At 43.7% G+C, this 25,697-nt stretch overlaps 2 protein-coding genes across 2 annotated transcripts in view; one reads left to right on the forward strand and one right to left on the reverse strand.

Annotated features, from left to right (window-relative positions):
• The first annotated feature begins 312 nt into the window (after window positions 1-312).
• Window positions 313-10,164, forward strand: RBX1 (ring-box 1). The gene is made up of 5 exons (XM_068191379.1): window positions 313-461; window positions 1,743-1,821; window positions 7,337-7,407; window positions 8,607-8,692; window positions 9,985-10,164. Exons 1-5 carry the CDS (start codon window positions 384-386, stop codon window positions 9,995-9,997), a joined length of 327 nt encoding a protein of 108 aa, XP_068047480.1. The 5' UTR covers window positions 313-383; the 3' UTR covers window positions 9,998-10,164.
• Window positions 7,472-25,697, reverse strand: part of LOC137473520 (collagen alpha-1(I) chain-like) — a 30,712-nt gene continuing 12,486 nt past the window's right edge. Inside the window, exons 2-5 of the mRNA XM_068189268.1 lie at window positions 18,008-19,952; window positions 14,542-16,794; window positions 11,572-11,731; window positions 7,472-8,735 (exon numbers count right to left, since the gene is read on the reverse strand). The gene's annotated coding sequence lies outside the window, so the exon portion shown is untranslated. The remainder of the gene's footprint in view (window positions 8,736-11,571; window positions 11,732-14,541; window positions 16,795-18,007; window positions 19,953-25,697) is intronic.

A 25,697-nucleotide genomic window follows, 5' to 3' on the forward strand; every position in this document is an offset into this window, starting at 1 on the left:
TTCGTCCTGCCTCGATTACGATGGCCGAAAACAATTTAGAAGTTTACTGAGGGCTGAAGCCCCTCATGTGCAGAGGGTGGGGAGGCAAATCTCAAGAGGTTGTAGGGGCACGCCGTACCGAGAGCCCGAACGCCGACAGCAGAGCGACGAGGTCGCCTTGGCGCGGCCCCGCCCTCGCTGCCGCCCTCAGGAGCGCGCTCCCGCGTCCGCGCTCACGTGACCGCGCCCTCAGCCCCCGCACCTGCCGGCGCGCGGGGGGGGGCGGCGCAAGGGGGGCGTGGCCACGCGGTGACCCCTCCCAGCGCCCCCCTCGCCTCCGGCCCCGCCGCCCCGCCCTGCCGCGCACGCGCGCGGAGCGGGCCGGGCCGATTCACGCACCCAAAATGGCGGCCGCAATGGATGTGGACACCCCCAGCGGAACCAACAGCGGCGCCGGCAAGAAGCGCTTCGAAGTGAAGAAAGTGAGGCCCCGGCGGCGCGCTCCTCCGGCTGCTCCCGGAGGGACGGGGAGGGGGCTGGGGCCGGCCTGATGCCAGCGAGCGGAACGGGGAAGGGGGCGACTTCCTGCTCCCTTTACGGAGCAGGGCGCCCGGTTCCGCACCGGAGCGGTGGGAGGGGCGGCGCGAGGCCTGCGGGGAGTCCTGGCGTGCGTCCTAGCCAATGGCTGAGGCGGGCCGCCGCACGTGCAGCGGGAGCTGGCCAATCAGCGGGCGCCGCTGGCGGGGGCGGGAGCGGGAGCAGGGGCGCCGGGAGCGGGAGCGGGGGCGCCGGCAGGCCCGCGGCGGCCGGGGGATGCCCTGGTCGCTCGCTCTCCTCCGACGCTGCCGCCCCGGCAGGCCTCGGCTGCTCCTTACCCAGAGCTCGGGCGGGCGAGCGGCGCTGGAGTGCTTCCAGCTCCCCATCCATCCCCCCCGGCCGCTGTGGCCCAGCCGCCCGGGCTGCCCCATATGCTGCGTAAAAGCTTTCTGCAAATGTCTGTGGCTGACTTTTTTTCTCTTTCTTATATCAATCAAGCCATAACAACGTATTAGTGAGCAAATGTTCTCAATGCCACCCTGGCTTTGCCTCCTCGCTCAGAGCAGCCATAATACTGCTCTCCTATCCAGTGCCACCAGTTTGTCAGCTGGGTCATGGTGATGGTCCGAGGCTATTCACGAGGGTGTAGAGAAGCAGGGTTAGATTGTGTGGGCTTGTACTAAGGTATAATTTGAGGAAAAGTGACCCCTAGACTGAATATCAGTAAACATTTCCAGTGATTCCTGCTTGTAGATATGTTTGTTTAAAATGCAGCTGCCATCTGTGATGATGGAAACCCCTGGGAATTCCTCTTAACAAAAATGGCATCTGACTTGGTCTTTCTCCAAGGGGCTGTCCTTTCCTTCAGAGTCGAGGATTTGACATGAGCTGCATTCTTGGATTCCATTGGATCTTGAATAGAAATCCAGATGCTTGTATTTGTTTCACAGAAAAAAAAAGAAGTGGAGGGGAGACTATGGGAGTTACCTTGTTTTTGAAGTGGGAAGGAGACATTGTGTCTGGGAGGTTTGTGAGAGGAATGTACCACTGCTTCCTAGTAACCTGAACTCATGATGAGGAATTACTCTGGACTGCTAAGATTTGTTTTTTCTTAAATATCCCAGCTTTTCTATTTCAAAAAGTACATGTTATCTTGAAGAATAGCAAGGATTTCTGTCCAGTGTAAAATGAATCACAACTGTTTTTCTTTTTTCCCCCCTCTCCAGTGGAATGCCGTAGCTCTGTGGGCATGGGACATTGTGGTTGATAACTGTGCCATTTGCAGAAACCACATTATGGATCTATGTAAGTAAATGGGGAGGGACACGGTTTGGACTTGTGTGTGCTGAACAGCTGAAATTAGCCCAGCTGATGATATAACTCAGCAAAGCTTTTAGTTAGTAACTAATTCTTCTGCTAATCTCTATTTTATGTAATGCTGAAGTCTCATAATCTATTTTTGTGACCTGTGTCACCATACTGTTTGTTCCTCACCCTTTTCTCATAAAGGGTAGGATCACTTGATGCCAGATCAACAGACATGATGCTGCTGAGTGTATTTTGAACACAACAAAGGAGAAAAGGAGTAATAATAAAGAGGAACTGGAATTATTCAGGGTTGACAGGCATTGCTTACAAAGAAAGATATTATATTTCTGAGTTGGGGAGGTTGCTATGAGTGTCAGCTTCTTGATGACACTCATAAGATGAAGTCTTGTAACACTCTCTGTGTCTATCTCGGGCAAGAAAAAGCATGGACCAGCAAATTAATTTGACTCCTCATTCTATAAAACCTACCTTGTCTTACTAACTTAGCACATGTTGTAGTAGGGGGAATTCTGTAGCCACCTAGAAAATTATTTGTTCACTTACAAAGGAGGGTAATAAAATGCCAAAATAAAAAGCAATAGATTATTAGTATTGGTTTGATTTTTTTTTTTTTTTTGCTGTATAATCTTTTGCTGTATAATCTTCATACATACACTAGGTGTGTATGTATGAAGTCACTGTTTTCAGTCCCTTAGTGTATTGGTAATGAGTACAAACCCATTTTTTCCCCTCAAAAATGGCAAAGTACTTTTGGCACCATAACTGTCCACCTTGTTTCAATCATGAGGGACAGAAGACCTGTTAGCATACCCCAGATAGAAGTTTGCCTTTATTTCTAAAATGTGAGGCTGGTGGAACCCCCCAAAACGAGCCCAGGTCCAAGGACAGTGCCTGGGCATGGCTTATCCTGATCCCATTGGAGTAGTTTTGTTGCACTTGTGTTTTATGTGGTTGCCCTTGGAACCAATACTATTGGCGACTTCCTGTCAATAAGAAAAGCACTTCAGAGAAGTGAGACTTCAAGTTTATAGGAACAGCTACTGAAGGATGTACCTGATTTTACTTCATATTTAAATAATAATTACAAAATTTCTTTCAGAAGCTTTGCTTTGTGTTTTTGTTTGTTTGTTTGTTTTTTTAATAAAGTGAAAACACACTGTAACACACTGGTCTGAACATGGGCTAAGCAGGCTCTCTTCTCTTCTTGGGGATAGATATGTTTGTATTTTGAGCCAGCTACTGCCTATCCATGCTTCAGTTTGTTTTTTGTTATTAGACAGGGAATGATAACACTAAAAAGAACAGGGATTATGAAATAAGTTGAGGTTCTTTAATGTAAATATTTCCTTTTTAAGTGTCTCTAACCTGTACCATCTTGGAAAGAAGTTTCAAAAGAAGGTGGACACTGGACTGCTACTTAGTCTCTCAGGTTTATAATGTATTGGAGAGGAAAACATTTTGCTGACAGGCAAATGGAATTTCAAAGACTTATTAGAACATAAGTTGCATTTATAGAATTTACAAATGTGTAGAATAAATATATAAAATTCTGTAATTTAAGATAATTATTCATGACAAGAGGGATGTATTTTAAGATAGGAGATGCTGGTGTGTTTCATTCTATCAATCTGCCTCAAAATTAATTGCACCTTCCATGACAGACCAAATACAGTCTTGTGTATTTGCTTTTGTTTTTAAAAATAGCAAATAGGACATATGGCATGAAGGAAAAGTATGGAGGGGTTGGAAGGAGAATGGACAAATGCTATTTTTCAGTAATAAATTTTGTTTATCAGTTCTTTAAAAATATTTTGAAAGCCCTACCAATATGTGTGAGGGGGTTGAGAGTATATAGGTAGATTAGGAAAAACAGTAAGGGAAAAAGGCATAGGTAAGTTTTTTTCCTTTTTGAGTTGCTCAAGCATAAGATGTTATTAATTGGTATGAGCAATGTTATGAGGAGCCTGGACTGCAAATGACAGACTAAAATTGACAGCATACAGAGTAGAAGGCATATCTAAATTGGTATTCCGAGATCAGTGTTGGCTCTGGATTTGCTTACTTCCTTGTTACAGATCATTAATGTTGTTAAAAAAACCCTTTAATTAGATTTTCAAACATAAGATGTGAAGTGATGGCAAATTGAGAAAAAATTAATAGAATATGCAGGGAAGAACAGCACAAGATTCGATTTGATAAAATGCAGGATATAAATGTCTCCCATTCCTAGTGATGAAAAGAAACCTAGAATGGGAAAAAAACACTAGAAGAGCGATAAGTAATGTCAGTCATGGTAATGAAAGTTTGTTAATGGGGTAAAGTCAGGCAACAATGCTAAGGTGTCATGCAGTTCTCCCCATGCATGTGCCTTATGACTCGGTAATAACATGATTCAAAGGATCCCCCCTGCCCTGAGTTTGGTTTGTATTCAGTGTACAGAAGGAATGAGTAGATTTTCAGTGTTTTGGTTTCATTCTTCTCTGGCAAGACACAGGTTCTGTTTAGATTTTACTTTAGTCTTTCTTCAAAGGCTTGCTCTCTGGTGCTGTCACTGCAACATGGTAACTTGGGGAGTGTTAACAGTGTGTTTAGTACATTGGATTATCCTAAATGTGTAATGTCTTATTGTAGTAAGACGACCAATATAGCTTTGAACTGTGTAAAGTGTGCCATCCAAATACTGTCCCCTTGCATGAATCCAGCTTCACAAAGATAAATATATTGCATTGAATCCAGAGAAGAATCTCAGGATGTTTATTAGATGGAATGGGTTTGGATTTATTTCTTGATGTGTAAATATACAGGTGATTTCTGCAATAGAAAATGTATAGGAAGTGGGCTGGTTCTTACAATGTCAAGATTCAGAAGCTGCCATTATATAAGATGTATTTCCACAACTCCCTGAGTTGAAATGCTTCCATTGCATCTGTCACAATTATTTACAGGTATTTCAGGTTTTAGCTGTCTCTTTCTGTCCTCACCTGCAGATACTCTGTCAAAAGCAAGGCAACAGAAGCATCATTCAGTATTCCTCCACTACTTGTTACTATCTCACTCTTACAACTTCTTTTGGGTCAGCAGATGGTAAATAGCTTCTCTTTCTTTCAAGAGCCAGGATCCTCAGCTTTCGTTCTAGGATAGAGATTGTCCATGTGTTTTTTTTTGTTTGTTTGTTTGTTTGTTTTTGATATATTGTCCTCTTCTGAAATGAAGCAAGTAGGAGATCAAAAAGTGCTTCATCTTTTGGGAGGCCCTTTTTTGGCAGTCAAAGCAGTGCTAGCAGTAGTGTCCAGTGTGTTTGATGAGGGAGCTAAACCCGAGTGTCTTGTTGGAAGGGCTTTCCATCACCACCAGAGAACTCCTCCTCAGCCACAAAAATTCGTCTGTCCTCTTAAACTTTTGGGACTGTCATGCTTTAAACTGTCAGTGAAAGTTTAGTTTGAAAGTGAAAGTTTGAGTAACACTGAAATGAATGTCAGTGGTGGTTCTTTTCCTTACCTAAACCATCTTTCTTCCCTCTCACTCCCAGGCAAAATACAGAGTTCTTAAAATCCTGAAAATTAAAAACTGTGTTCATGCAGCTCTAATGTTAGGGCCTCTTAGGAAAAAAAACAAAAGACAAAATTACATAAAAATGGGCTAGACGGACTTCATGTCTAAGTCTAATATGCCCAATATTTTGTTTCCAGCAGGAAAAGAGAAGAAACAAGATAAGCATATTGTGTGCTGGAGTATTTTCCTTGCTTTCAGCAGAGTCTTTCTGAGTTAAACTTTGCTTACTCTTTGACTTTTTTCCCTTCAGAGGAATTTCCTCATCTTTTCCTACTAGTCATCTTCTCACCACTATCTGTTACTGGCCAGATATTTAAAAGTTAACATACCATGCCCCATGACCATGAGTCCATACTGCAGCGACAGTAAAATGGTTGCAAAGATCTCAGCTGTAGAATTTTATACAAGTATCCAAAGTAATTGAAGTTCTTCAAGGGTCTTGAGCATCTTCCATATTCTTAATAAAATTTAGTTCTATTGCTGTATGTATTGAGAGATTTGGGAATTAAGACTGAAGTACTGGATTTTGTTTTCTTCTATAAGGAGGCAAGGGATCTAGCTTTGGACTTCCTGCTGTGGTATATCATATCTTTGATGTAAACCATATGATAAATACAGGTTCACTCAAATCTTGCAGAACAGCTGTTGCTACTGATTTTCTTTAGACACCAGTCTTATTTTGAGTAGTTCCTCGCGACCGAGGTTAATTGGCATCTCTTGCATCTCCAAAAAAATGGGCCTTGCTTTTATTTTGTGCACCACCACACCTGAAAAGGGTGAAAAATAGAGAAAGGGGAGAATGGGACAGAACAAATAGAGATCACATTTTTCAGCCAAACCTGTGGGATTTGAAAGTTTTTTAATCTTTTAATTGGTGAATCAAATTCCTTTTCCTCTAAGCATGGTCAAGCACATGAAGAGTGAACAGAGAATTGGAACATTTCATTCAGACATCTTCTTTGCCAGGAAAAAAAATCTGCAAAACAAGAAAGCAGCAAGGGCATGTATTGAGTTCTAAGCTGATCATCTATCAGCAAATCTTTTAAAACTAATTTGATCTTTACTCCTAAAGAAGGCATCCTTTAGCAAGAAGTAAAATGTTAATCTTACAGATTTGTGCTGCTGATGGTGGAAGAGTTGGAAAAATCTTTTTATTCTGAAGTTTCTTCTTGAACTAGAGCAGAAGTGAATTGTTCAGCCTTAGAACAGAGAACTGGCTTGTAAGATTTATTTTCTCAGTGTAGTTCTTCTTTCCTCACTATTTTTCATCTCCTTCTTCTACACCATCTGACACAGAAGCCCAGAACATAACCCAAACTCATAAAAGGTTAGTGTTAGGGATCCTCCTGGGTACTCAGCTCCAAGGTCTAAAAAGTCCAAACCTGTATTTCCTGTCCAAACTGCATTTCCTATTGTGGATTTTTGGGATGTACTTACCTATCACAAGACTATAAAATAAAGACGGGCAAACCCCAGCATTACATTTGCAAATAAAGTACATAATGTCTGACAGGAACATATAAGAATTTGTCTTGAGAGAAACCTAGGTAAGAAGTTTAAGTAAACATACTGTCAACTCATCATCAAAAGACATCTCGGTGAAAAAAAGAGATAAAAAAGAAAATCTTTATCCTTGAAATTTGGGAAACAGACACATGTTGCCAGCAGATGAGCTATGTACTCTTGCCCTCTGAAACTTTGGAATACTAAAAAAGTAGAGGAAGGAGGAAATCAGAATTAAGGATGTTTTGATATGATACTTTTGGAAAAGCAGTACACATTAAACTGTAGCTCTTGATGCTTTCTGGTGTGTTAAATACCACTAAAGAGCTCCTCCTCCCCTGCCTACATTTGCTATTATGAAGGAATCTACCAGTTAGTACATGTGCATGTACATCTTCAACTGCTGTGTATATTTGTTCAATCTTTATTTTCACAGGCATAGAATGTCAAGCCAACCAAGCATCGGCTACCTCTGAGGAATGCACAGTTGCATGGGGCGTCTGCAATGTAAGGAAAACTTCTATCATGGAGCTTGTGTGGGGTGATGCTATCCTCCTTATTTGAAGGTGTGGGACAGAATGAGTTCTGTAGTATGTTTCACATAGTCCTCCAGAAATAAGAATTTTTAAGTCCTTATGTTTACTAGAATGTAGAAAGGAGAGAGAGAAGAAAGTGAAAGATAGAGAGATCTTATAGGACGAAGAAGCAAAAGGAGGAAGAGAAGCCTTTATTTTTTTTTTTTAAGGAATAATAGATGTCTCATTCTGAGCATGATTTTCCTGGTCATGGTTTGCCTAGGAGTTACACCTTTTTCTTTCCCTCACTATTAGGATTACTTGGATGCCAGCCTGCTTGATGTGTCTGTGTGCAGATTAATTCAAAGAGTCAGTCTGGGGTAACCAGGTGATTTGCTTTGAGTTTTGGGGAAGATCAAATCAATTGGTCCCACTAGCATGTTAACTCCAAACTTGAATATCTCTTAGCTAGCCTGGGCCTGAGTTGGAAAATAAATAAACTATTCCATAGTGGATCCCATCTTTACTGTGCTGTGGGATTGAGTTACAATGTGATAATGCTGGAACAGGACCGTAAATGTTGCAATTCTGTCTGCAAAGGACAAGGGCAAAAATTTTAACCATGTCAGGATATTCTAATGTCAAAATTATGTTGTTGTGTGTGAGAGTCACCACAAGTGGCTGTATGGGGTAAGAGAACAGATGCCCTTATTAAATACATAAATGAGATTTTTTTTTTTTATCCTAATTTTGCAAATTCCTTTTTATTCAGGCTCTGGTATCTCCAGCAAACTGACAGAAAGCTTCCTTCAGCATGTATACATTGATATCATCCCTGCTGCTCACTCTGAAATCCCCTCTTTTCTTTCTGATTATGCTTTTTATCAGCATCTGCTCTGCCAATTTTAGCAGCTGCTAAACTCTGCACTCCCTCCTTCATCATAAGTCAGTCAGTTGGCACTGTATGCACTGTGGAACAGGGTCCCTGCTGCGTTTCACTAATGTTTCCTCCTCTTTGAAAATGTGGATCAATTCCTTGGTGTTTATCAGCTAATTAAATGATCAGTTGTCCCCACCTTTGCCTGCAAGCTCTTGCTAATCTTTTCTTACTGTGATGCTTTCAGTGGTAGTTTTTGCATTGAGATGCATTCATACATTCTGAAATTATGTGATCTGAACTTTGTCTTCCAGCATGCTTTCCACTTCCACTGCATCTCTCGCTGGCTCAAAACTCGCCAAGTATGTCCACTGGACAACAGGGAATGGGAGTTCCAAAAGTACGTATCCTGCAAAGATTTCAAGATGAAAAGTCCACTTGTCCTGTAAATATAAATGATCAGTGTCAGATTGGTGTGTCTGAGGGTACAGTTGCTGTTCAGAGAGGTTCTTTCCTTAGTCACCTGGTTCTAAGTGAGCTCGGAAGGAAGTCCAAACAGCTGTGGGGTATGTAGGAGCTGTTAAAAAGTGATTTCTACTGGCATTCTCTCTAAAGAACGGAGAGCAGGAGAGAAATGGAATTAACTAGAAGTGGAGTCTCAGGTGAACTGTGCTGCTGCATGAGCAATTTGGGTTTAGAGGATGACCTGAATTAAGCTGCTTAGGTTCCAAAGTGTTTCTGCTGAGGTGCCAGAGATCTTCTTGGGTCCCTCTGTTATCTTGATGATTCGTTTTGTAACTCTGATAGCCTCAGAGATTAATACAGCATATTTCCTAGCATCTGGAAATCAAGTGTGCATGCAGCCATTCCTGCAGCTTTGGCCCTTTTATTTATAATTGCTGTATTGTTTGTTTTATTTAATGTTTTTTAAAGGTCTCCTGTCAAGAATAGTAGTAGGAGATCCAAGAATGGGTTTTTGAGGGATAGTCACATTTTTAGAGGTAATTATCCATTGAGAATGGTTAGGGAAGTTTGCCTATCACTTGCTTCATTCTGCACCATTGATCTAGTAATCTTTTCTTAAGTGTAGATTGTCCCTCTCCCCACCTACTTAAAAAAAAAAAAATCTGGTCACAGTCCAGACTGAAACAAAGCAAAACAGGTATTATAACTGTTGAGGATTGCGTTTGGGCTCTGGTAGACAGTCAGTTGTGCAAATCATCATTGACGTGACAACAGAAGTACCATAGTTTTGATATTAAGATGTTTTCCTGAACACACAATGAAAACTGAGTCCATGTTGCCTGGCTAATCACTTCATATTGCACGGGCAGCATGATGAGAAACAGAGACATGAATTAATATTTTCTGATGTGTGCTCAATCTGGGGCTGTGACAAGTTTTGGCCTTGCTTCATGCCAGATATATTTGAAGTGGGATTCAGGAGAAAGATAACTGGTACTGAGATCTCTTGCACATGGTGTTGTGGATTGCTCAGGCTCTCTTCTAACTGGTGTCTGGGTAGACTTTTAGGGAAAGTGAAATGTGGAGAACTTCCTAAGATTTCCTTAACAGTATTTCATCCATTTACATATTAATTATGCTGTGGTAGAATGAAAATAAATCCACCCAGACCAGCAGTCCTATGAATTGTAATTTTTAAAAGAGCATTAACATATTGTCTATTTGCAGGTATGGACACTAGAGAGATGGTCACACGCTTCTTGTTATGTCATCGAACTCAGTTGTTCTTGTCACTATGGGTTTGTTTTAGTGACTTGGAAAGTCAGTAATGTATACGATTCTTCTTTCATGCTAATTTCTTCCTATTGTATACCATTGAATAAAATCTTGCTGGAGCTTCCTCTCAAAGTTTTTTGTCTTGTGTTCAAGAGCGAGCAGTCAGAGCATGAGGGAGGAGAATTATCTGCAGACTGGGGACTTAAACTAAGCTTAACTCTTTAGCTGGGGAGTGTTTCTTTTTTGCTGTGCCAGGCAGACTGTGAGTTTGGTTCTACTCCCACACAAATGAGAGCCACACCTTTGGCTCACTGAGGTCGGTGTTAAGCTCCATTGTGTAGTGCAGTGGGTGCAGGACGTGGCCTGGCTAAGAGTAGTTTATGCAAATAGATTTTTGTGTGGACATGCTTTATTACAGCAGAGGTGAAATTATGATCTATACAATTAGGGGTTGTGTCATCATTAGAAACGATTCTCTCACTTCTGCTCTTGAGTTTGACTAGACCACCTCCCCTGCAGAGGAAATTTTCACTAACTTCCCAGTTCCAATAGTTTAGCTTTGGGGAACAGAAACGGGATGTCACTTTTTGTCAGTGTTTATAAAGCACTTTCATGTGTTGAGTGAAAGTAAACTCAGGAAATTCATGTGCTAGATTGGCTGGAAAGCTAAAAATAAGCAGTGTATAAGCAAACCAATTCTTTATTTGCTCTCTGGTGGTATTTTTCCCAGTTCAAATCCAACTGGCCAAAAATCATTCCTTTGAAAACTACATAATGTTCTGTTTGGTGTCTCCTCTGCCAAATGGCCTGGTATCCTGCTCACTGCATCAAATTTTGCCCTCTATGTCAACAACCTTAGCAGATGCTGGGAACTGAAACAGCATCCAAGAAATTCTTCCTGCTACAAAAGGCTGCCTCTTTATGTCAGCAGTGGTAGACATGGTAGATTTCTGTCCTTGGCTATTCATGATGCCATCTTTGGATGCCATTTTTTTGCTAGTTACTGAGGATGGGAAATTTGATAGCTGATGTTAGACATTAGTGTACTGTAGCGATAGGGGATAAAGCTGGCCATTGACAGAAACAAAACTTGCAGGTTTTCTGTAATTGCTGGGGCTTTCTGTAATCTGCAGCAAGCAAATGTCAGGATTATTTTATCTGTTGGTGTCATTGCTCTGAAATGATATGGCTCGCTGTATTCCACCCTTAAGAAGAAAACAGGAACAAATAGGACTAGAAGAGTTTATAGCTAGACAGTTTATTTACCATGTTTCTTGGTAGAAAGCTTATCCTGGATTTGTCAGGTAGTTTTGGTGATGGAGGCAGGAAGAGAACAGAAGAGGAGGGGGAAGATGATCTCAACAGTGGTCAAAGTATTCACCCAGGCAACAGGGTGTCCAGATTAAATGCCATTCCCTGAAATTTGAACTCCTATTTAATGTCCTGTTGAGATGAGTGAAATGTTAGATGTCCCTGTTTTCGATTGTACATTTTGTTTGCAGTGTTTGATTTTTCAGGACCTGGTACCCAGATGCTCACCAATTTATATCCTTGAGAACTTTGTTTTGGGTCCAGCTACATCATTCTGATTCATTCCTCTTTCATCTGTGCATATTGCCCTAAGCCTATTTGTTTTAGCTGGGGACAGAAACATTTTCTTCTCCTCTGTGGCTTTGTGTGCATTTGCTTGAGGCTGTGCCTGCAGAAAGACAAGGGGGTTGGGTATTTCTTATTGCCTTTTTTTAATGTACCCTCCAAATGGCTGGCTACAGGCTCTCTCCCCTAAACACCCTTTGAAACTCTGCTCTGCTGCAGTGCGTAAAACTCTGTTAAATTTGATTTCAGATTGCTTTTGTAGTGTCTGTCCCAAACCTGGTTTTCCCAAATGGAAAAATACAGAGTGTAAAGCACCAATTGCTCCCATGCCCAGGAAAGAAAATCCTTTTTCAGCTGCTGCCGGTTGCAGTGGCCCTGCTGCCACTTCCCCTACTGCAAAGGTGATGGGCCATGGCTGCTGCAGCACAGGGCTGCCGGCAGCTCTGCCTTCTGTAGTGCATTAAGGCTTGTGCTTGGAGAGACAAGGAAAAGCTTCAGCGAGTGAGCTCAGAGAGAAGCTGTGTGGCACAGGCAGCACCAGGTGAAGGTACAAGACATCTCTTTTATCCAAGGGCACAAAGTGCCCCATTTCCCCAGGGAACGTTTGCTTGCTCAGGCTGGTCTCACTCTGTCCTAGCTTTTACTGTTCGGCCTCTCCACCTCTGCTAGATGTGGGAGAAAGCCCATTTATTCCCACTGCCTTTTTTCCTGAAGCAACAATCATTTTTGACTACAGCTTCTCCTTTTTGCAAAATACAGAGAGATTATTGGGGGGGAAGGAGGAATAAGGCACATTTCTAAGCATCCTGTGGGGAAGATAGGTGCACAGGGGAGAAAAGACCATATCAGTGCCATTTGCCCTTCCTATAAATGAAAAATGCATTTGAACTGTGGATTTGAAAATAAAATCAGGAGAGAATGACAGTTAAAACCGCAGAGAACAGTGTATCCTGCAGCTGCCTGGCTTAGAGAAAAACAAATCACTGGTAGACCTGCTGTGGAACAGAAGGTAATTTTGACTTTTCTGATTCTTTCTACAAGTCTGTCAGCTGAAGCGGGCTGCATTGCTGAACAGACCATGGCAGAGAGCAGCCAAAATGACCAGACAGTGACTTCCTTCTCTGCCTTTTGCTAAAGAGACAATGAGCTCCAGGTGCTGCGTGGCATCAGCTGTGCCTCGTGTGCTAAATCCCTCAGTGGTCTTGCTTCAAAATGCCAGAATTGGGACAATGTGGCACCAGGATGACACAGCACACTGGGCTGCATGGAAGTAGGAGGGGATGGATGGGAATTTTCCTGTCAAAATCACTACAGACCATACATTAAAAAAATGCCAGGCTGTCAGGAATCTGCTGGTTGAAAAATGTCTGATGTCTGAGAAAAATGGCTGAAGCCTCAACCAGTTTGCCAGGTTTGTAGCGACACTATGAAGTGAACTTCATCATCATGTCCTCCTGCCGCAGTCAAATAGGGAGGGAGTATCTGTGGAGATGCAGCTGTTTGGGCTAGGATGAGGAAGCTTTGCAATTGCTTTGTGTGGTCTTGTGCAAATACCCCTTGCAGGGGAGCCCCAGGAGCTGCTCCCACTTCTCTGTGGTCAGGTGTGATGGTGAAACCCCAACCACACATGAGAAAATACACTTTTGAGTGTGGAGTTGTCTGTGGGCAGGTAAGAAAGGGGCCCACAGCTGTCAGCCCTCTCCCACCATCTCCTAATAAAGAAGCTAATGGCATCCCGAAGATGAGCTAAGCAGCACTACTGGTGTGTGAGCTGGAACAAAGCCTGTGCAGGCAGAGAGCTGAGTTTCCAGGAGGGGAGCCCCCACTTGGAAAGATCTGCACTATTTCTAAAAAACTGCCTCCTCCAAAGGCACCAGGGCAAAGAATGGCAGTACCACCACTTCTCTGACTGACTCTGCCTTGAGTTTCATTCCTTGAGCTAAAAAGGAGCAGCCAGGAATGGGGGGAAGATAACTCAGAGATGGGCAGAGGCAGAGACCAAGACTAAATCTCTATGTTGCTCCCATTGTCAGGCAGGCAAGGAGGTGTTCTGGAAGATGGGGCCTACCCTTGATGAAGACCACAAACTCGTCCCTTTGTCAATGTGGGGGTGATCCCACATTGTATTTGGGCAGCAAGAATGTGGTGCTGTCATGGAACAGGAGAAAGGCACTTGCCTGTGAAACATTGCATGGCCAGCACGCTGCCAGCCCTTTCCTGGACCGCCATGAGCTCCCATCCTTCTGCCCTGTGGCAGCTGCTTTGCTATCCAACAAGGGGATGAACTCCTTGGTACTGTAAGAGGAGGCACTGGCACCCCAGGTTTCTCACCCTAGCCTGGGTGACAGCCATCACTAACTGAAGATCCCCAAGCCATGGCTGGAGAAAAAGAGGAGGAGGTGACACTGTGGAGAGTATTTTCCTAATGCAGATTCCTCTAGGGGCTGCAGGGGAAGAGGAGGATGGGTGTAGAGAAGCATCCTTTGTCTCATGCTTTGCTCACCACCTTCTCCCCACAAAACATATGGGAAGAGCGAGCTCTTCTTGCCTGCTTTTGCTTTTCCTCACAAGCTCCCTTTGCCAATATTGCTGCCGGGTTAATCTGCTGTGAGGAAACACACCATTCCCTGACCACAGGCTCCATATATTGCTCAGTTTTCCTCCCCAGTGCAGCAGGCTTTGCAGTAAGCCTGTTATTTCTCGCTGCAGGACACCTTGGTGCATGGATGGTTTCCACATGCCCCTCACCCCACCACCGCCCTCTCCTCATTCCCTGCTGCTCACTCTGGTCTGTTCTCTGCTCTCCTCTTTTATTTCCCCTCTCTCTCATATGGTTCCCATGGAGATTCAAGGTACCAGTGGTGCCCTTCCTCTGCAGCCTGAAGGGGGTTAGTGGGGTGATTTTGGGCTCACCTGGGCTCACATTGCGTTCAGTCCCAGAAGTCAAGGTGCTGCAAGTTCTGTTTTGTGTCTCTGCTACTTGACTCCTTCACAACAACAGGGCATTGGCCTGTTCTTTCCCTTTTTTAGCAGCTTTCCAGCCTCTCTCCATTGGACACAGAAGGGGTAGCTCACCAGGACTTTGCATCCTGCCATACCCAGCAACGGTCTTGGTTATAAAAGAAAAAAAAAAAAAGGTATTTGAGGTTTGATTTAAAAATCCATTGGAAATTAGCACCAACTGATTTTGGAGAGGCCAAATCTGAGTGTGGGGTTGCACTACTGCCCGTTGCCTTGAAGAATTTACCCACTCTACTGCAGCAGTCTGGAATTTGTCTGTTTGCTGCCTTTTCTTTATATATGACTGTGAATATGGCTCCATCACCTGATTTCTTGGTCCTTGCATGAAAGGTAGGTCCTGACCTCACTCCAACATATAAATCAGGAACACAGCAGAGCAGTTTCCCCTGGAAAGGAATCAGATGTATGAGTATGATAGGTATCAAAACTCAGGATGGGAATGAAAAGGGCCAGTGCTCTGATGGTGCTCTTGAGAATGTGTGCTTTTCTTCTGATTGTGCTATTCTGACTCTTACGTCCTCTTCATCTTCCTGTGCTGGATCTCAAATGGATGTTTTTTTGCTGGGAAGGGGATTAAAGGGAATTTTCTTCTCTTGAGATGCAGCCTGCCTAATATCCTTTTCATCCTCCTTTCTCTCCCATGTCCTAGAAGACACCATTTTCAATGCAGATCAAAAAGGGCATTCATCTCCTGTCCACTCACAGAGAGAAGTAGTATGCTGTTGGAGCAGTCTCTTCATCACAGTTGTATTGGATGCATTGAAATTAATAATTTTGATATTTTAGACATGAAACATGATTATTTTTTAATGAAAGACATGGGCTTGGATGTTTTGTGTGCTCCTCCCCCTTCCACCCTCCACCAAATGTCAGTATTGTGGATTTTTGGAGGCATGTGCTTGCCAAAATCCATCCCAGAGCTGCAGCCTTTTCTGTAAAACATGAGTTCAGTTTTGCATGGTTTCAGTGTACAAGTCCTTATGCTTGTCACAAAACCCTTTTACTCACATTTGGTTTTGGGGATGAGAGATGGCTCCAGGTGTCAACGCTCTCATGTCCCGCTGCTCCATGCAGAGTGAGTGGCCATCCATCTCCCTGCTTAACTAAGTGGAGACCAAACATTTAAATACTCTTAAATCACTGATCTGTGCAATTTTCAGAGATGAAAGTCTACAAAGAAGAACAATAGCTCTGCGAGGATTGTCCTGAGCCTCTGGTTTCTACAGAAACCTTCCAAGACTCCCTAAAGGGACTTTTGTGAGCAGCAACACAAAGTTATCCTCATAGTGGGTATTTTGGGTGTCTCTTGGTGCCACTGTGTGCCTTTCCATTGGGGTGGTAAGATGGCAAAGAAGTGTTGCTCCCAGGGAGGAGTCAGAATGAGATACCCCTCCCTTTTTGAGCCATTTTAGGACAGATATAATTTTATCCATGTGGAATCTTCTTAAGATACTTCAGGTAAACATGAATCTCAATGAGTCTCTTGGACACAATTTCCAGGAGGGTTAAATTCAGAAAGCCGAAAGGCCCATGCTGGATTTGCTTCAGGGGATTTTTACCTATTTCCCAGACCTTATTCCCATGCCCCCTGATGTCACCCATGAGCCTCAGCTTCATTTCAGACAATAGTCAGCTGATGATAAACCCAAAACACAGTATCTTTTTGGCACCATCCACCGTTAAAACCTGAGACTGGCACCCAGAGATGCTCCTTCTGCTCCCATATTACATATGACATCTCTCTCAAAAATTGTTTTTAGTGTTTCTGCAACCAATGTGCTCATGCAATATTTCTGTCCTGGGTTGTGACTCCCTCCGCCACCTCACTGACATGGCTCATCCTGCTTACAGCTGGAGACCTCCAAGGGGCAGGATGGCATCCATGGGAGAGGGAAACAACAAATCCTCAAAATCACAAGCAGCTGCAGCATTTGTGCCGCAAATCACGGTTAGAACCTTAGCCATTACTTGTTTTGAGGCCATTTCCTCACCTGTGCTGTAGACTGCATTGGCAGAATGGAGCTACAAGTGATGACAGTGGGCCTGGATTTGAGGCCACTGTTGATCAGCCGTCTACTGAAGCATTAAAAGGAGCTCCTGGAAGATGAGGCAGCCTCATTTACTTTCTCTTTTCCCACTTCCCTTCTGGAATCAGAATACCAGTTTGGGCTCACTCCCTTGAGTGCGTTGCTAAGCTCTTTGAGCTGTCTATAAGTGTAGAATCTTCATTAGTGCTTAATAATCCCAGGTCGTCTCTGAGCAGCAGCCTATGAAGATGTCGTGCTTCTGACAAGGAGGCACCTGTGGTCGGTCCTATCTATTGTGGCAGCACGTGCTCATCAGAGCTTTGTACATAGAGCAGATGCGCCTGAGGTGGGGACGATGAGCTCAACCCAGCTCCCTTCTGCTGTCCATAAATCACATTAGAGTATATCAAAGCTTTGAACTGTCAGCGCTACCTAGATGTAAATACTGTAATTATCCTAAGTAAAATTAACAGTTTATCAGACTTCCTGTGCTGAATCTTTTTATTACAGTGTTTTTTGTTTTGCTTTTTTTCCCATCACAGATTTGATTTGCCATAGAGTTTATGTGACTCTGGATTATAAATCTCTGGCTTTCAAACACTACCTGAGATCATGAGCCGTTACAGCAGCTAATTGGCAGCTGCTCAGAGGCTTGTTTTGCTGAGGAGAAGGCTTCTCTCCTGACTGCCCTGAAATTTTCTGGTCCCTTTTTAAAAAAGGTGTTCCTATGCAATGAGTGATGTTGGATCCTTACCAAGGTCCTATGGGATCCAGGCACAGATGCAACCCTAGACAAATAAAGCAATGAGCCTGTGCCAAGGAGAACATGGGGTGGCAAGTGTGAGGAGCAAAAAGGGCTCGAGCCTTCCTCGTGCGCAGCAAAGCAGAAGGCGGCAGCGTCACACAGTGAACACGAGGATGGTCTCTCCAGCCCACCATCCCCACCAGTGACTGCCATCATGGGCTGCCTCCATGTTAGGGGAGGCTGCTGACAGCGGCTGCCAAGGTAGGAGCTTCAGAGAGGCACCTGCACAAAACTGTGCTAGTATCACAAGTTATTTATAACGCAGTCAAAGCTTCCTAATGCTTGTATCAGGCTGCACAGTTCAAGTCATATGAAATAACCTTCTTTCCACCCTCTCAGAACAAAATTACTCTGCTATCAGGGAAGCAATTGACAAAGCCTGATGCTGCGTTTTCCGCTGCCCACCTCCATGCAGCAGAAGACAGAGGATAGTCAGCACAAGCATTTCACCATGAGTTACAACTGGCAAAAAAAAAGGAGGCTGTATTTTGAACACATTAAAAAATGATCCTTTTTCCACACACACCTTTGCACAGCATTAGGAGACAAGGAACATTATTGCTTTTGTCCCACTGGGTACTGGCATGAGAGGATCATCTCAGTGTTTTTCCCGCCTGTTCAGTGCCTCTCCACCAGATACACACTTCCTGAAGATGATTCAGAACATGAAACGTGACAAAACAAAACTCATTTTAATAGCTTGTCTTGGCCAAGGCCAACTAGGAATATAGCTGTGTTTATTATTGTGAGCTGGAACACAGAGCTATTTACTTCATTCGCAGGAACAACAAAATAGCAGCCTGTGGTGTCAGCATGGGTAGAGCCATAACTAAAATATTGCATACTAAATAGCAAAAGATCTGGAATAAACTCCTTATTATGGATCTAAAATATTTTTTCTTGGACAAAATAGGCTCAGAAAGCTCCAACAGCTTGTGAGAGTCTCCTTGAAAAGCGGAGTTTTGTCCAACATCTGACTGGAAATCTCTGACACCCTAAGGATGAAACACTGACACTCCTGCTTCCAGATGAAAGCCAGGGTCTGAACACTGGCACTACACTGATGAGTGAAAGCTTCAAGGCTGGAGACTTAAGAAGGACAGAACATTAAAACAAAGCAATTTTACATTTTGGACTGAATACAGTTCTGGAACCAGGGTGAGCATTGAATATGTGTATCCATTCCCAGCCACTGAAAAAGGAAAGCTGCAGGTAAAGTAAGAGTAGGCTGAATTCCTCATCATGAGACTAACATAATTAGGTTGGGGTTTGTTTTGCCTTGCTTTACTTTTCTTTTAATTAAAAGGCTCTATGTACAATTTTGACAAGTATTTTAACTGTTTATGGATATCTTCTTTCCAGGGACAGGTTTCATTCCCCAGCTGGACCTGAGCAGCTTCCCCCAGCCATGTGGATACAGAGGAGTTTCATTCTCCGGGGGCAGCACTCATCTGAAGTACAAAACAGGAGGATATAGCGTAGAAATAACTATAGTAAAATCTGCTTAACTTTGAAAGAGGAACACACTGTTTATCTGGTTGTAACAACATAATGTCCTTCAGTTTTGTTCCAAACTTTCAGTCTATCTTGGACTATCTTTTGCATCTTAAGTAGATCAAGCTAAATGCCCCATGAACATACTTGAAAGCAGTATGTGCTTATACCTCAAGCATGTCTTCTTCTTTAGTCCACTGGAGGAATCTTTTAAAACTGCCCTTCAAAGTGCCTTCCAAAAGAAGGAAGAGTTCCCTCTATGGGATTTCAATTTTCTCTCTCTGTTCTGGACACTTGGTCCATCCACCCTGCTCTGCACCTCCCCATTTCCCCAGCCTTGCCTCCGCCTGCTTCCCATACACTTGCAGGCACTGCTGGGGGAGACCAGTGCCACCAGCTCTACTGAGCCAGGAGGTTGCTATGGGAGGCAGCACCAAAGATCTCCAACAGCTCATTCAAGAAAATGTCTTGGGTTTGGGGTGATAGGTCCTCTTACCCCCATTCCAAACTGCTGTGAGTGACAGACGAGGATACATGTGCTTCCCCGCATCTGTGTATGTCCATAGCAACTTTAGGAGGAGACATAAAAGCTGTCAGAGCTGCCCTGGCTTCCTTCTTTCCTTTGATTTCCACCACCGTTTTTCCTTTCACTCGTGCTTTGGGATCAGCTGCAGAATAAGCCATACAGAGGCTTGAAGAAGACAAGGTAATGTGCATCTCCTGGAAAGTATGCGCTTCAAGGTATTTAGTCCATGGGCACATTTGCATGCAGAATGGTGTTCAGAAGGACAGCAGGAAGAGAAATACAGACGAGTCCTGGCTCTGCCTTTGCGAAAAGGCTGTATGCAGCAAGAGGAGCTGAAAAGCTCTGCCACACCCTTGCTTGCTCAGTCTGACTCTGCGGCTTTTTCAGGACATCAGGCTCATCCTCCACCTCAGCTTTCTTGTTGGCAGGCCCAGGAAAGCAACACAAACATCTGTAACACAGGTTTAGAAGTGATTACTCAGAGTATACAACACTTTGGATCAGAAAAGTGCAGGGTAAGCACTTTTATTTATTTAGGTGCTAGACATGTATGGTAATTACTCAGTGCTTGTGTGTTTGGGTGGCTTTCTAAGTTTGAAAAAAAACAGACTGCCACGAATCAGTCACTAGTAAAGATGTGTAAAGAAGACGAGCTGAGGTAGGGAAGTTTCTGTAGTGAGTCATGGCAAGATCACAAGTAATTTTCAGTGAGCTCCCATCCTCATCCTTGTCTGTCCAAGCTATTTCCCATCCTGTTGGGTGGCCTCCAGGCAGTCATGTGCTGCCGATGCCAGCATCCAACATCCCTGTGCATGGCCCCTGTCCTCACCTGTCTTCTGTGAGCAGCAGTGTACAGATCCTCCTGCACGCCTCTGTGAGCATCTTTTTTCCTCCCCAAAATCTACTCTTTGGGGTATCTTTCAAGGATTATCCAGAATGTAACAGAGATACGTGTTGGGACTGAAATATAAGCTCTTCCTTTAGCAAGCCACACTGTTTTGATACAAGGAAAACCAAAAATCAATTTACTCCCCTTCCTTCTGCACACACATTGTTAGAAACATAGACTAAATTAATTGCAGGAACATCATGCACCAGAGGGGTAGAGAAAAAAAATATCAAAGCCTTGTCGTACAAATGTAACAGCATTTCATGTTCTCTGGGGTTTTCTCTTGCAGTGACTCTGAATCAAGGTTCCAGTGACACAGAATTTAATGCCAATTTTTATTGTGCTCATTCCATGCTGGGGACGTACACTTGACCTCTGTGAAAATTCACTTTAAGGCCTCAATGCATCAGTGCTTTTTGAGTCTTGGATATGAGCAGGCCCCCAAAATTATTTCTGTCTTTAGTCCTCTAACTACAAGCTTTTTCTTTCCTTCTTCTCTTTGGGTCTGGATTTACAGATAGACACTGTCCCTCTGTGCCAAGGTCCCAGCTCCTGGGTGAGGTGATGAAATTGAAATTCAGCTTCAGGAGCTGAGATAATTTCTTTTTATAAGTTAAACTTTCAGTCTTTCATCATACTGAGAGGAAATTTGAAAACATCACCTACAAGATGTTGGCTGAAGTCTGTGGATATACTGGAGTTGTAGATCAAACAAGAGATGCACTGCACCATGCAACTCAACCAGGACTTAATGAGAAAGGTTATTTCTACAAGGGCTTCTTCTTGGTTTATGGCTGGGGTGGTCTTTCACTGGCTTATAAATCTGGCTGTTGGGTAGAAGATTTGGCAGGGGTCTCTCTTACTCACAGAGGTGTAGGAGTCTCACAGCCCAATGACATCATACCAAAGATAGGGGACATTTGACATCATACTGAGGATGGGAGACTCCCCAGCCCTGAATTACCAGCACAGGGTATTTTGGATCACCTTTAGAGGTGATTTGAAGGCGAGAAGATTGCAGAGTGCATCTGGCTACCGGCACAGAGCAGTGAGCCCCGCAAATGTGCCGTATTGTCCCTGGGGGCTCCTGCTGCAGCCTTATTTGCACAGCTGGTCACAGGACAGGAGGACCTCACAATCTTCAAGAGCACCTGCCTCATGCCTCCCATCAGGAGTGCTGTGATCACTGTGATCTCTACCTGTTTTTTTCTGGGGGCGAATTTTTCCAGTTCAGTGACTGAGGTGGAGGAGAAGGAAGCAAAATGCTCTGATAAAGCTCTCCTGGTGCTTGTGAGCAAAATGCCTATCTTGGAAAATGAACCCACCAATATTTTATGCAACCAAACATCTTAAAACACAGGATGATGAATGTTCTCGGTAGATCTTCTCTATAGGATTATCTTCTTCTCAGAGCATGTTGGAGCCTGGATGTGTCAGACTCCTGGCCAATGGAGCTTTGCTGAGGGGACACTTATTTTCTCAGCTCTGAGTGAGGAGCTTTGTCAGATAAAACTGCAGCAAGCAGTTAGCAAAATTCTGATCACTTTCTTTGCCATCAAAGTATGCATCTTCTTGAACAGAAAGATTTTGCAGCCATCATTCGAGCACTTTCAACCCCCATACCATGTCAGCCGATTGTTCTGGCTTTTCTGTAATAGATGAGCTCACTTTGGATCCTGCTGATTTCAAGTATTCACTTCCTCTTACTATCTTTTTGGTTTTTTTTTTTTTTGTTTTTTTTTTTTTTTTTTTTTTTTTTTTTTTTTTTGGTTTTTTTTGTTTTTTGTTTGTTTGTTTGGGGTATTTCTCCTGAGAAAGCGAAAGTAATTTGCCTGTTCTTGCAAGATCTAATTTGCCCATTCCCCTCCCCGGGACTGACACATGGCTGCTGGGACCAGGAGGTGACTCAGGGCTTTGCTGCAGCCGAACACCGAGCAGAGAGCCTTTTGCAAAGTTGTGTGTTATATAGCGGGAAATGTTACACGTGATGAAACAGTTTCAAGGCTCAGCGTTTCAGGAGCCGATTACTCCCAGTCCAGGATGAATCACCCTGGAGCTGCTGCAACCTCAGGCAGGTGCCGCCTCCAGAGCCCTCCCACCACCTTCTCCATGGCCTTTCCCATCCCCTTGCATTGTTTTATCCAGCAGCAGCAGCAGCAGCAGCAGCCATAGGCACTCTTCTCACTCAGCACTCCTCTCTCCCTTCAGTTCCAGCATGATGGCTGGAGCCTGTCTGGCATGGTGGGGCATCACCATGGACTTGCTAGACAGCACCAGCAAAACAGGAGAGGGAATCTCTAACTGGAAAGTTTTAGGGTCTCTCAGCCATCTCCGGGTTTCCCTGAGCCTGTGCAATTTCCTGAGAGTAGAATCTGCTGCTGTTGGTTATACCCCATTCTCTGAAGAGGCAGAGGGATTCAGCAACCCTAACAGCAATAAATCCCAGCTGAAGTAAAAGGGGCTGTAGGGTCAGCCTCACTCAGAGAAGCACAGAAACCACGACCACAGGGTAGGGGTGAGCTTAAGAGGGAGCTGATAATCCCAGTGAGTTCTGCAATCTGTTCATATGCTGCCCACACTGACCGCTGCTGCCCAGCCCTGGGGTTTAAGATGTCCATGGAATGTTCCTGAGGAACTCAGAATCCCAGCTCATCCCTGCTTTGTCCTGATTGCATAAATGACCCCAAAATAACACACCTCTTGGGCTAGTAAGGGGCTGAACATGCTCATTGTCAGGTCTCCCCCTGGCAGTATTCTGAAGACGACTTCCCTGCTTAGCATAGGTGCTGCCAAAGAGTATGGTTGGGAGATGTGCCCTCCTCTTCTTTGCACAGCGCCTCCTGGATCCCTGGAGCTCTTTCTTGTCCCACTCTTCCATGAAAACTGGGATTAGTATCAGCTGCAGAGACTATCTCACCCAGACGCATCACCATCCAGTTCTGGATATCCTGCTCACACCACTCTGAGACCTTCTTGTAGCTCCAGAAAACAGACATTTGAGGGGCTGCTACAGGGTAAGCTTGTGACTCAGACCAGTTAAATGGTGGTTTGTGATTGAGCTGGAAACTGTTTGAAGCTGAGTCCATCAGCAAAGTTGGCTAATCAGAAGATGGTTGGTTTTATAGTTGGAGAAAGGTTATTTAGAAAAAGAAATTAAAAACCATCAATTATGTGATATTTGATTGGTTTGTTCTGAATTCAATTGCTGTTCTTTCAATTCCCTAAGATGAAAATACAGTAAAATAGATTTTTTTTCAGGCTCCTTTTCTTTATAGCAAAAGATAAGATTGATATCGAGCCAAGGTTCCGAGCTCTGCCATGAGATCCTGGGTGCAAACCTGGCCCTCCATTCCTTGCCTCTGGCCTCTTCCCATTGCCACACCAAGGGCTAGATGAAAAAGAAAGGTCCTTTCCAAAGGAACTCAAACAAACAGATTCCCAATGTTTTGGTTCTGTACATAAACCCAAAAGTTTTATTAAAACCTGCGGTAGAGATACCCTGTGCCATTTAAGCACATTTATTAAGGAATGCTGCTATGTTTTAGAACACCAAATCAAAGAGCATCCTGTCATGCTCTATAAGTAAAACCATTAGGATATCTAAAAAGAATGTGATTTATTTTGACTATCCAGAATGAATGAATACTAGCAACTAAACTACATTAAAAACACAACTAAAACCATAGTCCTTATTTTCTGTATTTGAAAGCATTCAGTTTTTTCCCCCAATAATCTCTTGGTTTCATGTATACACATTTTTATTTTTAGTCACCTGGCAGCTCTTTTTAAACTACATTTTGAGAAATAAGATTTCCTCATTGATAATCTCAAACCTTCAGAGCAAACCATGAGTTCCCAACCAAAGAGCTCTTCCCATTTCAGCACGAGAAGTGAAATTTTGAAATGCAACAGAAGTAAGGAGAGGTATTTAAATTCCTTTGAAAGAAAATAACTCCCTAAAATATTACTAGCAAATGCAGAAGTGCTAACATTTGTCAAAGCTGAACAGATCTTCACCTACTAGGACTGCTGTGGCAGAGGGGTCAGAGCAGGTGGACTCTGACAAACAGAGACAGAAGCCCTGGAGAGGGAATGAGCCAAGAAGGATACAAATGCAAGTTGTGATGCTTCATTAAAATAATCATAAAATCAGAAGGGCTATGACCTGGTAGGTAAAAGCTTTAGCTTATAAGCTGGGAGGAGTGACCACTAAGGTTTGAAATGTCCCTTGGTGATGAATAAGCAGGTGAGAAAAGGTGGGTACATTTACCATGTGCACACTCTGAGACTTCACCATCATTGCTCCTCTGTCTCATTCATCCCCTGGTTGAGTTGGGAGCACCAAGAAGGAAATCTCCCTGGGCTACTCACATGTCTGCTCCAGGGCAAAATTGCCTTTAGGCCCTAAGGGTTCTTGTCCATTCCTGCCTGGCTCCTGCTGGTCCCCCAAGAATCAGAGCAGGGGAGCATGTGGGCAGCTCTGCTGCTCCTCTAAGTGCCACAGCCACCCCAGCTGGATTATGGGGAGCAATTTGGTGAATTTTGCATCCAAAGCAGGGGCTGAAGTAAAAAATTTTCTTTTTCTCTCTGATGTTCTCAGAGCAGTATGACAACGACACAAAATGAATATAAAATCAAGAAAAAGTATTTTTAATCATTAAAAAAATAAAAGAATGCAGCAGTGAACCACATAAGTTTCTGGAAGTTTTTCCTCACAGTGTACCATTTCTCTCTTGAATTCAAAACCACCCACTAGTGAATTTGAATGAAAATCACTGAAAATATAAAAGCTCCAAAAGCTTTTCTGATTGAGAGAGGTGGACAACAAACAGATCATAAAGCTGCACACAGTTGCCATAGCGACACGACTTCCAAAAGGACGCAGGGGAGCCTCAGCCTTCAGGGGCATCAGCAGCCTCCACCACACTAGGAGAAACAGGAGCATCCCAAAAGGGACGTTGGGAGCTGTCCTTCAAAGGGAGGATGTCCCTTCAAGGAGACAGGTGGGAGGCTGTGCAGACAGAGTCCTTCCTGCTGGCCCCCTTGCCAAAAGAATCACTGAGCAGATTTGGAGAGCTTGGGATCTTGGGAAGAGATCTTCAGAAACATGGCCTTAGGACAGCGATTGAGTAGTCAGGGCTTATCTCAAGCAGTGGGGATAGGAGGTGATCTCAGTGTCTTTAGCAGCCCAAATTTCTATTTGAGACTGAGCCCTGAAGAACTTCAGAAAAATAAAAAAAATTAAAACCAACAGGGGCTAGAAATCAACCAACGTGGCTCCAAAAGATCTTCCCCATCATGTTCTCA

Source organism: Anomalospiza imberbis, chromosome 5 (assembly GCF_031753505.1).
Source record: "Anomalospiza imberbis isolate Cuckoo-Finch-1a 21T00152 chromosome 5, ASM3175350v1, whole genome shotgun sequence".
Taxonomy (NCBI): domain Eukaryota; kingdom Metazoa; phylum Chordata; class Aves; order Passeriformes; family Viduidae; genus Anomalospiza; species Anomalospiza imberbis.

Coding starts and splice junctions, on each gene's coding strand:
- RBX1 (XM_068191379.1), top strand. CDS start 384: ATGGCGGCCGCAATGGATGTGGACACCCCCAGCGGAACCAACAGCGGC. Junction 462..1,742: donor AGCGCTTCGAAGTGAAGAAA/GTGAGGCCCCGG, acceptor CCCCCTCTCCAG/TGGAATGCCGTAGCTCTGTG. Junction 1,822..7,336: donor AAACCACATTATGGATCTAT/GTAAGTAAATGG, acceptor TTATTTTCACAG/GCATAGAATGTCAAGCCAAC.